Source organism: Pollicipes pollicipes, unplaced genomic scaffold (assembly GCF_011947565.3).
Source record: "Pollicipes pollicipes isolate AB1234 unplaced genomic scaffold, Ppol_2.1 Scaffold_7261;HRSCAF=8764_pilon_pilon_pilon, whole genome shotgun sequence".
Taxonomy (NCBI): domain Eukaryota; kingdom Metazoa; phylum Arthropoda; class Thecostraca; order Pollicipedomorpha; family Pollicipedidae; genus Pollicipes; species Pollicipes pollicipes.
Window position 1 is genome coordinate 872,854 of NW_023597054.1, and position 13,609 is coordinate 886,462.

The 13,609-nt window shown below is 56.2% G+C and overlaps 1 protein-coding gene across 1 annotated transcript; it reads right to left on the reverse strand.

Annotated features, from left to right (window-relative positions):
- Window positions 1–11,904: 11,904 nt before the first annotated feature.
- LOC119112331 (uncharacterized protein K02A2.6-like) lies at window positions 11,905–12,714 on the reverse strand. The gene has a single exon (XM_037236460.1). The coding sequence runs from the start codon at window positions 12,712–12,714 to the stop codon at window positions 11,905–11,907; it is 810 nt and encodes a 269-aa protein (XP_037092355.1).
- Between the last annotated feature and the right edge of the window lie 895 nt (window positions 12,715–13,609).

Sequence of the window (13,609 nt, forward strand, 5' to 3'; positions counted from 1 at the left end):
GGAGGAGGCAAGGTGGTGGAGAGTGGGCATGTGGAGGTGACGCTGGCTTGTGGTGTGCAGATGGAGGGAGGAGTGACCGCTGTAGGAAGTGAGGTGGTGGATGAGAGCAGGGCCGTAGAGAATGTTGGGGCGAGGAAGACTGGAGGTGCAGATGTGGTAGCAGGCACTGACGTCCATGCGCTTGGAGGAATGCCGACTGCGTTTGTTGAAGAGAAGAAATGTGCATGCTGTGATTGCCACTGGCAGCGAAAGGGTATGATCTACAAATGTTTGCCTCAACTCGAGAGTCTGACTATCTGTTCATCAGAACGTAAGCAGACGGCCACAGACGAGGCGCGGGACATGCCGACCACCCTGACAAACCTCGACAGAGGTACCCAACCGGACAATGAGGCGACAACAGACAGGGACACAGACAACTGGCCACTCCTTGACGGACGCGGCGACAATGAGTATGACATCTGCCGGTGGTGCAAGCGCCACTACACCGACAGAGACACCACGGACCCGTGGTACGATCAAGGTGTTCTCTTGGAGGGCCGAAAAAAAACCAACGGCTGGCAAAGCATGTGACCTCGAACCGACATCGACTCTCTGTGACGGCAGAGCGGACACGCAGGGCGATGCCCGCCCAGGCTGGTGCAGCGGAAAAGTGAGGGGCGTCGAGAAGCCACTGAGAAAACCAAACATCGCGTACATGATTACCCGTGGCCATACGTGTGCCCACTTTGAACGCGAACGCCTTCCTTTGGATACTTTGGGGGCCAAAATTAGTGGTCATTATCAAACTCACCTAGCCGGTGCCCAGTCTGTGGACGTGATTTATGACGTTTTCAAAGACGAGCTGAAGCAGCACATCAGGACGCCAAACCCTGTGACTGGACGTGCCCGGCACATGCACTTGTTCATGGACAAGGTCACAGCGGCTGGCGTGACGCTACAGGCTGTGAACTTGCGACTCCCTGACACCGACGCCAACACTGTGGTAGTTCACGGGACGACCGCAGTGGTGAGACCGTATCCTGACCCCGTTCCCATCTACGCAGCTACCCTCCCGCCGCGGCAGCCTGATGCAGTCACTGGATGCAACGAGACCAACGGGCGGGGTGTGCTCGCTCACGTGGCTGACTACCTTAACAACGACTTGGGACTGACAATGGACAAGATTGGGCGTCAAGCCCTCTCTGCGTCTTCGGACTGTGAGGCCGTGTACTCGGGACCAGTCAGTGGCTTCGGCCGCATCTGGAGAGAGCTGCATGGAAATCCATCGCTCCTGCACCTCAGTGACCGGCTGCACCTGCTGGTGTCTTTGGGACAAAATTAAGCACCACCAGACATGTGCGTGGTTGGACGATTTTTTCCAGCAACTCAATTCGATTATAGCCGTATTTACAGATTCGCCAAAACTGAAACGACAAACTGGACGAAAAGGGAAACTACCGAAAATGTCTGCGACTTTTGTGGAAAGTGACTGGTAAGTGACGACGGGATAAGATGGCTAGAGACAATGTAAAGGAGAGAAGGCACCAAGCAGGAAAAAACGATGCTGCGCAAAGATACCAGCTTGAAATATCAGCTAAGGCTGAGTTAGAAATGCATGGTTTGTGGTCACATTTGGTGATGCCTTTAACCAGTGGGCGGGCAGAAATTTCTGTTGAAACTGAGCTATGCACCATGCAATACCATACATGGATCTTAATCATGTATCTGATGTATCATACCTGTATCTTAAGCTACTGTAACATACCTCTCCCATTTCTGTTGAACCAGAGCTGAATGTACATACCATGTCATGGCACACCTTACGATAAGTGGATGAAGCTTTGTGTGCAAACATAAAATGAGCTGTCAATAAATCTGATCTTAACACGTGCCCGGGTGGCCGGCTAGATAACTTTCGATCCGGAGAGGGGCAGTTTGGCCCCCTGAGATCTCGGAAACTAAGAAGGCTAGAGGCGCCAAATTTATAGCGTGTTTTTACCTGTACGTGAACTTACTTAGGTCAAAGTTTAAGGTTCCTACATCATGACCTTCGGGTCAAAAAGCCAAACAAGGTCCAAGTCCAGGTTGGTCTACAAAGTGTTCCAAGAACCAACGTAACCGTTTCTAAGCAAAAGTCCTCATGCTCATTCAAGGTCCGTGAACTTGTTTGACCTTTTGAAGGTCATTGTGACCCAAATCATACAAGACTGCTCTGAGTTTTGCATTTGAATAGGCGACAAAGCTTACGTTAGCAGTATGTATCTAAAGACAAAATGTTGCCATGGGTCAGTTTAAGTCAGTGACTTATTTTGACCTCCAAGAAGTCCATGGATGATGTACAATGCGGCTCCTGCTATCAATAAGTTCAAAATGAGCAGCAGCAGCTATCCCATACCGCAAGCCCTAGAGTAATAAACAAAGTTGGTGTTGACCTTGGTCTGACTTGTATACCTGACCTATGGTCAACGGAATCTGCTCATTCAATATTTGTGTTGTCTAAGAAAGCATCTCAGAGATGCATGGCTTCAGCTAACACTCCGTTGTTGCACAAGATTGAACGATTCCCTGGAAATGGACTGTGCTGAAACCATGGCCTCATCTTGACCTAACATAGGTCAGCAATCTTTCAAGGTGCATCTAAAACCTTCGACACCAAACGATCCGCTATTCAATTGTCTACAGCTATGCAGAATTCGACGCAGCCACGCCGCCGTTCCGAAACCATTCTGAGAAGACCTTGGGGGGGGGGGGGGGCATCGGAACCCCACCCAAGCGCGTGCTAACATTCGTCTAGCTTGGCAAAAACAAAATACTTCGAAACACAGCTTAGTTCGATCAGCTCTTTCACCACCTGTTCGGCCATCCGGCAACCGAATTTGTAATGAGTCTTATGTCTGGCTTAAAAGGTTAATGTTTGGCGTCTGATGTTTTGTACTGCATAACGTGTTTAACATGTGGAGGTAAGCGCGAAAGTGTATCGTATGTTGGCGAATCAAACGAACCCATTCGGCTACGGCTTAACGAGCACGTCCTACACACAAAAAAAAACTCCTGTACACCCATGGGCGATCATTTTCTTTCTGCACTCAAAAACTATGAGATTAGGCATGATGAGGACCCCCAGCTGTCAAAATTTGGCAAAATAATCTTGGACTGCCGTCTCGCTTGCAAAGTTTGTGAATCAATCCAAATACGCAAACTGCAAATCCTACTAAATAGCTGAGAGTGACTGGGGTAACTCACACGTCTGCCCGCGATATTACACGAGCTCGGTGACTGGCGGGGGCGGGGGGGGAGGGTCAAGGTCGGGCTGTCGTAGCGGGCTGCATCAGGGAGCAGCGTCAAGGGTGAACACAGCTACCATGGCGGATCACCTGCCGTGGGCACTTCTTAACACGCGGTCTCCTCCATCCTGCGGTCGGTCTGCCCCACTCCCACTGACTCAGGTTCATATGCTGGCCCCGGGGGGAGGGGGGGGGGGGGAGGGGGAGAGGGAGGGGACGTTTAATTCTGCCATGAAGAGCTAGACTTGTCAAAATAATATTTGATGATGGTATGTGGTGGGCCTGCCCTAACAATCCGTTCCGTGCATCCGACCAATTCACCCCACGTTTCTTGTTTTCACCACTCCTAGAAATAGGGCAACTGAAAATAGAAATAGGGCAACAAACATACCCCTCCCCCAAATCTAGGTCAGTAGAGAAACATTGTCATAGACTAAGGATGTGAGGCACCAAGGGTGGGGACCTGCAACCGAACTTACATTACCCATCTGCATACGAATCTGTGCGTGCAAACTCCTATAACACGAAGTTTATCCACGACCGGCATTTCGTATGAACATTGCGTATTTCCATTATACATTCGCATATGAACTTTAACATACATAGTTTCATCGTGCGAGCGTTTTCACCGACCAACGTGGCTATACGAATTGCGGTCGATTTTTGTGTATTACGAACTATCGTTAACCTTTTTTGACAATGCACACTTCATCCAGACGAGCATCAGACATGCCAACTTTGTCCACCAACAACTGTTACATGATGTTTTTCTGCCGTATTTCTGTTCGCAGCCCTGACGGACGGGCTAGGTAACTACAAACCTCCGGCATCTTCGAACTGAAACGGCCATGAAGAGGAGCAAAACGCCATGTCATAGCTCATGCAAAGTTTAAGGAAGTTATACAGCTCATATTTGCATTTGTTGTCGGGTAACAAACAGTCCCTTCAAGTCAGTTGGCATTGATAACTGTTAAATCGAACTTTCTTCGAGTAACACGACTTTAGCACATCTCAGAGTGAACTTACATGTGTCAGAACTAGGTGATAAGAACTCTATGCATACCATTTGTATCAAAAAAGGGTTTTTGACAGGTCAATAAACATTACTTAGGTCATTTGTCTCTCCTTTGAGCGAGAAGTGTCTTTGCCAATTAGTGATTTATTTTTACTTAGGGCAGTTGTGGGTGGTATTAGATAAAATTGCAATGAGGTATCATTTTAAGTACACCAAATTCTTGTCTGGGCAATAATGTGGTGCTGATCCAGAGTGCATTTGGCTTAAGTTCTAAGAAAACAAACCGAACTAGCCAAAAACCAGATTGTAAGGCGCGAACGCCCGAGGTAATTTTCCCAATAACACTTGGTTCAAAATCACAATTGGTATACCTACAAGAAAAGATTGTGCAAGAAAATGTACTGGGTGACGCCAGCGGCAGTTCTCTTGAGGATGGACATCCACGGGTGTTTCGAGCTTCCGCTATTCCACCGCTGCTCCAGGTTTTGCGCATCCACAGCAGCAGCTGAGATGTTCCGTGCATATTATCTACCACGCTCCTTGCTGTCCGCTCTGACCTCGCTGGCCATGTAAACCCGGCCGTTTACCGAAGCACTGGCTGCATCCACCTCGTGCTCTGCGCAGATGGTGCACACCAGCACAACTCGCTTCCTGACGCTTATCTGCCGGTTTTCTAAGGAAGGCAGGCGAAGGAATTTAACAACCACTGAACATTCAGTTTGGCTCCCTTGTACCATTCGTCAGTTGTCGCACTTCTCTAGCTCGCACCGCTCTTCGTTCTGAAGAAAGCCCGTTCTTCACACGAAGAAAAGCTGAAGAGCACGGGTTAAAACTGTGCCCCCACCCTAATGATCTGGACGGCAGCTATGCGAGATATAATAAATGTACGAGACTAGCTCCTGGCGGAGGAGAGAGCGATCTTCCTCACTGACAATGTCCTGGGCCGGCATGTGCAGCCTGTTGTCATCTCCCGCGCGTAATCCTTGAACTCATCCGCGGGGAGCGGTTCCAAAGATTTTTCCAGATCTCAGTAAGCAAAGCAGATGAGAGCACGAAACGAAATTGGGTTCGACCAAAGCAACTGACGGCTCTCGACGCTTTCCGACGCATAGGTGTGCAAGAAATCGCTCGAAAAGCGCTGATTACATTATCATTAAATTACTCAAACCCGACCGGTCGGCCCCGGGCCCCACCAGCTCCCTGTAGACTGGCCCGGTCCCGGGCACCACCCGGGCCCCCCGTAGGCCGGTCCGGCCCCGGGCACCACCTAGCCCCCTGCAGACCGGCCCGGCCCGACCTAGCCAGGGGGCACTACCTAGCCCCCTGTAGACCGACCCGGTCCCAGGCACCACCCAGCCCCCCGTAGGCCAGTCCGGCCCTCGCCGATGCTGCCGGTAGTCGCCGGCCTCCTCTCGGGCTCGTCCAGAGAGATGACTCCAAACGGTCGAGGTCATTGTTTGAAAGATGATAACGCTGTGGTTATAAGCCTTCTTACCCTCACCCATTGGCATCGATCGTCTGTAATACACGCACGGTGATTGTGAAGCGTTCGTATCTTCCTGAAGGGATGGTTTGCGTTGCTCGTTTACATAATGTATACAGCGACCACAGCTGCGCCCTGTCGCCGAAAGCTTTAGTGTTGGCCAGCGTCCGTTTCTGGGACTTGTACCTCGTTGATGTCACCGAAAGGTTGAGTGTTGGCCACTAGCGTCAAAAACATTTTTAAATGCCTGTAGGAGCATATTGTGATCCTGCTTCAACTGATCTGTGGAAACTGTTCTCTATTCTATTCTTCACGATCTCGCTTTTTCGGGGCCGTTTTCTGGACAGACACGCGATGCAACAAGAGGACACCTCCCCACCCCCGCCCAACGCCTGCCACTTCCGCTCGTGAGAATCGGACGGGGAGTCTCGCGCTTATGGATGCTTGAGTGCTGCAACAAGCACGTCGCCATTGAACCACTCCCCTGCTGCCAGATTTTTAGCGCGCTTTAGTTCCGCTACCGAACTGAAAAGAAATCGTGGTTCCGTCGATCAAAACACATAATACATTCATAAACTGCAGGTATACTTAGTCAACTACTATCACGCATCATAGCGACAGATTCATGGCCATCCTCTGCAATATGTCTGGTCTACAGTCTACACACTGTTGGAAAATCGTGGCTCGTGGGGAGAAGTACGCTTGAGTCACGTTCAAATGTGTACTGTTACTCCTGAGCCCTGCCCTGACCCACACGGATACTGCTCTGACCCACACGGATACGCGGATTGAGTTTTAACGGCTGTGAATAAGGGCATCTAACTCCACCTCACTAGACAAGGCAATTTGATCCCTGATTATAGCTTTTCAACTTGGAGGAAGTTCTCACCCGACTCCTGCAGTCTAAAAGCAATAAGATCGGCTATGATGCGGATTTAAAGATGTCTTTATTTGGACCTGCCGAGCCGCCACTTAATATTATTCACAGGAGTGTAGTTTTCTATTCACTGGGTGGAGGGTGAGGCTTTAGCCCCCCCCCCCCCCCGCTTACTGGGGATGAGGCCAAACAGATTTGCTTCGCTTCGCAGCTGCTGACAGTCCGCGATGTGCCACGAACATGACGACAAGGGGCTGTGTCGCGTGCATTTGATAAATACAAATAAGGCATTGTCAGAGCTTTCGCCCGGACATGGGTCCAACACCACCGATTATACAAATGTGTTGGTAAATGAAACGTTCCTACAAAAAGCCTTTATCGCCTTGCCTAAAGAACTACAGGAATCCCCCTTCCAAAAAAGTTTGTCTTTTAAACCCGACAGATCCCAGCCACCTGAGACATTTTCACATGTGTGCTTAGCCGTCGCCTATAACGCAAAAGCGGAAGGCATTTCCAGCGAATATTGCAAAGACAATGTCGCTCTTTACACGCTAACCTAACATTTTCTCATTAATGCCCGATAATCTTCCGATTCATCACATCCACGACAGTCACAACAGCTAAGCACAGCACAGCAGCCCGCGTCGATACATCAACCACGAACGCGGTACAAAACCGTCATAATCCAGTGAATATATATTTTTGAATAGTGGAACAGCACACACCTCATTCACTTCATTCAAAACGCCACTTACAAGACAACCGGATCACAAACACTGTAAACTGCACCTCGTGCCGCCGAACGCGTGCCACGTCATCGGCCCGGTGACCTGAGGTCACCGGGGCCGACTCCTCCATCAGGGCAAGCAGCGCCTCCTCCTACGGCGACTCCTCCGCCAGCGTCAGCAGGCGGAGCCGGCCACTGAGTGGGCGGCCGTCCTCGCCTTCGCCACCAGCGATCTCTTGTCGCAAGCCATCGTCCACCGCTTTTTGCAACATCTCTTCACCTTTCGTCCTTTGCAACGTGCCCTCGTCAGTGACGGCTCGCTAGGCGTCACCACCACCGCCACCACCTCCCCCTCCGCCCTCCTTCCACCCGCTCCACTGCAGCGCGGCCCCGTCCGCCGCGTCTTCCGCTGCGGCCCTCTCCCGGCTGGCGGACGGTACTCCGTCGGCTGCGCCCCTCCCTCCGGCGCCCCTTCAGCCGGCCGTCGGCGTGTCGACTTCGGCGTGCGCCGCCAGTGTCCTGCAACTGTGCTGCCGGCGCGCCGGCGCGCCAGCGCGCCCCGGCCGGCCGCTGCGCCGGGGCTCGGCACGATCACCAGCATGGTGCGCGGCGCGCGCAGCAGCGACGCGCCGGCTGGTCGATGCGGCTCCTCCCCCTCCTCCGGCGAGGGGAGCGTGATCACTCGGCAGGAAATGCGCAATGTGTCTTTCAGCCAGAAAAGCCGTGAATGGAGGACCGCCTTGGTCGATGCCGCCGCGCCCAGCGAGCCGGCGAGGAGCGGCGAGGCACCGGCGTCTGTCGGGGCAGGGGGAGAGACTCGTCGGGGACGGCCGCACCTCAGGCGTTTACAGGGAACGCGCCGGACACGCGTCGGCCGCCGTTCAGTCGTTTGAACGAGACACCTGATGACAGTGAATGGGACTGCCCGCAAGGCATTATGGAGGTGATTGGAGATGGAACTGTCGCGATTCAGCAGTTCCAAAGAGAATTTTTGCAGTAATTTTCGAGCTCAATGACATTTATGCGCCAAGCACGTTGTGAAAACCTTTACAGCACATAAAATAAAACGGACACACAGGACAGTCAAAACTAAAGAGAAAGTTCCTTAGCCGAACAGAACGTGACTTACATGTACAACCACGCAAAACGTCACCTACGAGCGCTCCCTCCCTACCGCGGATGCCCAGCGCACACAAGGCCAGCGCGGTCCTCGCCGCCGCCGAGGCGGGGGAGACAGAGACATGGCAACATGAGAAAAAGACCCCAGAAAGGATGGTGGTGATATTCCGGTGACGGAAACATTCAGGCCGCACCACAGTCTAAACGAGACAAACCTAACAGAAAGCGACCTCAGAATAAGTAAAAAACTAAGCGAAGAAATAACCGCATGCGCGCGAGAAACAAGGAACACGGACCAGAAGGCAGCTCGAAATACAGGACGATAACCGAAAGAAACGGCGAATGAGAGCTCACGGGACAGTGAGGAGCATTGCAAACAGCAAAGCCGATGACTACAGAGACGTCCGAGACACGAGATCCAATGCGTCGCGCTGTGAGCGCCAGACAGACCCAGCGACGCTGCGGTGGCCGAGCCCTTACCGGGCGGCCTAACCGGCCGGGCGAGCGGCGCTTCCTCAGCCGGCGAGTCGTCCACCACCGCCAGCTGGCGGGCGGCAGGCCGGCCGTCGTGAGGCACACCCACTTAACCCAGCCGCGGGAAGCGTCGGATCAGACGGCAGATGGGCGTCGGCAGCGCCAGCGACCAGCGCGGCAGGCTACCCAGATCGCACGTGACATTAGCGACCGGCGGCAACCGCAGCACACCCGTGACAATCGCAGAATGGCTACAGCAACGATCTACGACAGCACCAAAGGCCTTAACAGCCCGGTGGAACTGGGATGGTGGTGGGACGGCGGCAAAGGACTTGGCAACATCTGACTGGTCGTGCGCGTGGATATCTTCCGGTCGGTGGTGGGGCGGCGGCAAAGGACTTGGCAACATCTGACTGGTCGTGCGCGTGGATATCTTCTGGTCGGTGGTGGGACGGCGGCAAAGGACTTGGCAACATCTGACTGGTCGTGCCAGTGAATATCTTCTGGTCGGTGGTGGGGCGGCGGCAAAGGACTTGGCAACATCTGACTGGTCGTGCGCATGGATATCTTCTGGTCGGTGGTGGGACGGCGGCAAAGGACTTGGCAACATCTGACTGGTCGTGCCAGTGGATATCTTCTGGTCGGTGGTGGGGCGGCGGCAAAGGACTTGGCAACATCTGACTGGTCGTGCGCGTGGATATCTTCTGGTCGGTGGTGGGACGGCGGCAAAGGACTTGGCAACATCTGACTGGTCGTGCGCGTGGATATCTTCTGGTCGGTGGTGGGACGGCGGCAAAGGACTTGGCAACATCTGACTGGTCGTGCGCGTGGATATCTTCTGGTCGGAAGCGCACCAGGATCCCAAGACCTGATCCCAAGTCTTGTGACCCGGCATGTGTGACCCTTACCATCTCAATATGCCAATAGGTTAGTATTCCAACAGGTTACCGTTACTTAGTGATTTAAGAGGCCCGGCTCCATGCCTGCGATCAAACGACATGTTTACTCCTGACCTCCGGACAAGACAGGCCCTACACAGCCCGTTAAGTCATAGAACCGCAACACCAAGGCACAATCTAGCCCTTCCGAGTGACCTCAACTGATTGGTGACCCCGGCCGATACCAGAGTCATCAAACCCCATCAAGCCTCCCTGATTGATGACCTGAGCAACGATCAGTCACGGGACTCGGCGATCAGCGATGTCGCCCCCCCCCCCCCCCACCCCGTTCGTGAGGAAGCCTCTGCCAGCACAGCGCGTGACACCCACCTGCGACTGATGACGGCCGTGGCCTGGAACTACAGCGAGTCGGCCACGGACAGCGCCGTCACCAGGCGCACGCACATGTTGGCCATCGTGGTGTCGAACGCCGGCAGCAGGCCGCCGCTGCTGCCCGACCGGTTCAGGCTCGAGAATGCCAGCCCTGCCGGTCAGATACGGTCAGCGGAGGGAGGGAGGAGCGCACTGGCGCTGAAGGGGGGGGGGCGGGGTGGGGGGGGGGGGGCGGCGGCGAGCCCCGGGGGCGTGGTGAGCGAACACCAGACCGCAAGTGACATCGGTGCCGGCGGAAGGAGGCGGAATAGAGGAAGTGGCCGGCGGACGAGGACGGAATAACGGAGGTGGCCGGCGGCTGGAACGCCCGTGGACACCGCCCGCCATTGACCGAGCCGGAGAATCGGAGGCGCGTCAACAGACGAGCGGTCGTGGCCACGGGCGGTCAACACGTCACCCGAGGCCACCATCCAATCCGGAGTATTTCGTCATGATCATGTCATGATTGATTGTTTGATTTGATTGATTGATTGATTAATTGTTTGTTTGATTGATTGATTGATTGATTGTTATGTCATGATTGTTTTGTTTTGTTTTGGCCACGCTTCGTCCGCCCGGCGCTTCCGCGCGCCTCGCGAGACCCTCACTCCCCCAACTCCCAGCGCGTCGGCGCCCGTGCCGCTGAGAACCCACCCCGACAGCAGCGCCACCTCTGGGCTCAGATGTGCATCTCGCGTTCAGCAGCGTTCCACCCGCAGCGGACATCTGCAGGGCCGTAAACACTACACAACACCACGCTCCCCTAACATGATCACCTGGCAGACACAAACTATTTACACGGATTCCACGTCATATTGACAAATGATTGTCTTACCATCACACTCACATTTCTCCAATCCAGCGCCGCGTCGCAGGCACTTGGCGACGCTGGCCCCTTTCGCACCCGCATCCCAGTCGCTTCGGACGGCCACCACGCGTCGCGTCACCCTCGTCACCGGCCAGCTCCGCCGCGCCGCCAACCGAAGCCTCGCCGGCACGCGCTCCGCCGCCCGCCAGCTCCGCCGCTCCGTCCCCGAGATGCGGTCGTTTCCAGCTGCGCTGCGTTATCCAGCCCGACACCGCCAAGGCGGCCTGGGCCGGCGCGTTCGGCTCGCTCCGACGGAGCGTCGGTCGCAGCGGCCAGCGCGCGCCCAGAGTCGCGTCCGCGGGGGCTCACTTGCTGTTCCGGCGCGACGGCATCCGCTTCCCCGTCGGCGTCGTCATCGGCACCCGCCGCCCAGAGTTGATCGACGTGACGTGACCAGACTGCATGTCCCACGTCGACCTCGTACAAGAAAGATCCGGGCGGCGCGACCACGCGACCCCGGATCCACCTCTGTCTTCCACTGTAGGCGCGCGTCCACACCGAACCGCCGATCCGGAACTCGCGGACTCGTTCTCCTGCAGACTGCTGTTGCTGCTCCCGCGCCGCGTGCAGAGTGGCATCAGCACTCGGGATAAGCAGATTGAGACGGGTCCGCAGGCTTCTGCAGTACATCATCTCCGCTGGAGTGCGCCCGGTCACGGCGTGAGGCGACGAGCGGTACGCCAGCAGGAACATCGCCAGCGCTCGCTCAGCAGCGCTGCCCGCCTCCATCGCCGTATTCAGGCCGTTCTGGAACGTGCCGACCGCTCACTCCGCCAACTCGTTTGAGGCTGGATGGTACGGCGCGACTCTGGTGTGCCGGATGCCGTTGGCTTCCAAGAAGGTGCTGAACTCCTCGCTGACGAACTGTGGGCCGTTGTCGCTTACCACCTGCAGCGGCAGGCCCAGTCGTGCGAAGACGTCCCGTAGAACAGCCACCGTCCGCCCAGCTACAGTCGACTTCATTGCCACCACCTCCAGCCACTTGGTGTAACTGTCCACCAGCACCAGGTAGCTGCTGCCGTAGATCGGTCCGGCGAAGCCCACATGCACCCGTTGCCAGGGTCCGCCAGCTGGCTCCCAGGGGTGACGGACTGAGTGAGGCGGCTCAGCTCGCTCAGCCGCGCACGCCGCACAGCCTCTGGCCAGGGCTTCCAGCTCCATGTCCAGGCCCGGCCACCAGACGAAGCGCCTAGCCAGATGCTTCATCCGCGCACAGCCGATGTGACCCTCGTGCAATTCCGTCTTGACCTGGGAGCGGAGTGATCGCGACACGATCGCGCGGCCGCCCCACAGGACGCAGCCGGCCTCCGTCGACAGCTTCTCCTCCTTCGTCTTGTACGGGACAAGCCCGGGGTCGACCACTGCCTCCCAGCCGGATCTGACGGCCGCCAGAACCCTCGCCAGTACCGGGTCCCGGCGCGTGCCAGCCGCGGTGTCCCGCGCTGTCAGCGCCGGTCCGCTGTCCTCCATGAAAAGCACACAGCCGCTACGTGGCTCATCCTCTTCTTGTGCATCTTCTCGGGCGTCCTCCGAACCGTCCACCGGCATCCTGGACAGCGTGTCGGCCACCCGCATCTCCTCTGTCCTGCATCTCCTCTGTCTCCTCCTGGTGCTCAGCCAGCACTTGCTCCAGCGGCGTCCGAGGGCTTGCGGCTACTGCACTCGACGCCACTTCCCCCACCAGCCCGGGGGACAGGTTCAAGCACCTCATCCACTCCCTGCCCAGGATGTTGGTCGCCTTCGGGAGGTTAGCGACCAGCAAGGTCACTTCAGCCACCAGACCCCGAAGCTGCACCTCCACCTGGGCCTCTCCACCCTGCATCTGCAGCCACCATCCATCTGCTTGCCATTTACCAGCAGACCCGCCGTCGGTGGCGCAGTATCCCTCTGCCCGGCTGTCTGGATGTGGAGCATCTCGGGGTAGGCAACCTCACTCCGCTCGCCCACCACCCTCACCGCCTCCGGCCGCTGCCGGCAGTCGCGCTTGAGGTGTCCCCGCTGCCCGCACCGGTAGCATCGAGGACCCTTGGCCCTCTCCGAGCCCTTGGGGGTGCCCCGCTCCTTCTGAGGGTCAGGGCAGTCCCGCTGCCAGTGCCCAGCCTGATTACACTTGGAGCAGCACTGACCACCCTCCCCCCCCCCCCTGGCTCTGTCTCCCAGGGCCCGGCCGCCGCCGTTCCACCGCGTGAACTTGGCCCCGAACTTCAGCTGCTGACTGCTCCCCCTCCTCACCTCGCTGATGAAGCGGTCCGTGCGCCCCGCGGCGTGCGCTATGGTGATGACATGCTGGAGCGTCAGGCCTTCAGCATCAGGCCCCGCCGCCCGCCGCAGGATCCGCTCCTGCAGCCGAGGAGCACAGCCAGCGATCAGCTGATCACGGAGCACGTCGTCCAACTGGCCGAACTGGCACCGGGCCGCCGCCTGCCTCAGCCGGCCCAGGAACTGATCGAGGCCCTCCTTCGACCCCATC

Coding starts and splice junctions, on each gene's coding strand:
- LOC119112331 (XM_037236460.1), bottom strand. CDS start 12,714: ATGCGGGTGGCCGACACGCTGTCCAGGATGCCGGTGGACGGTTCGGAG.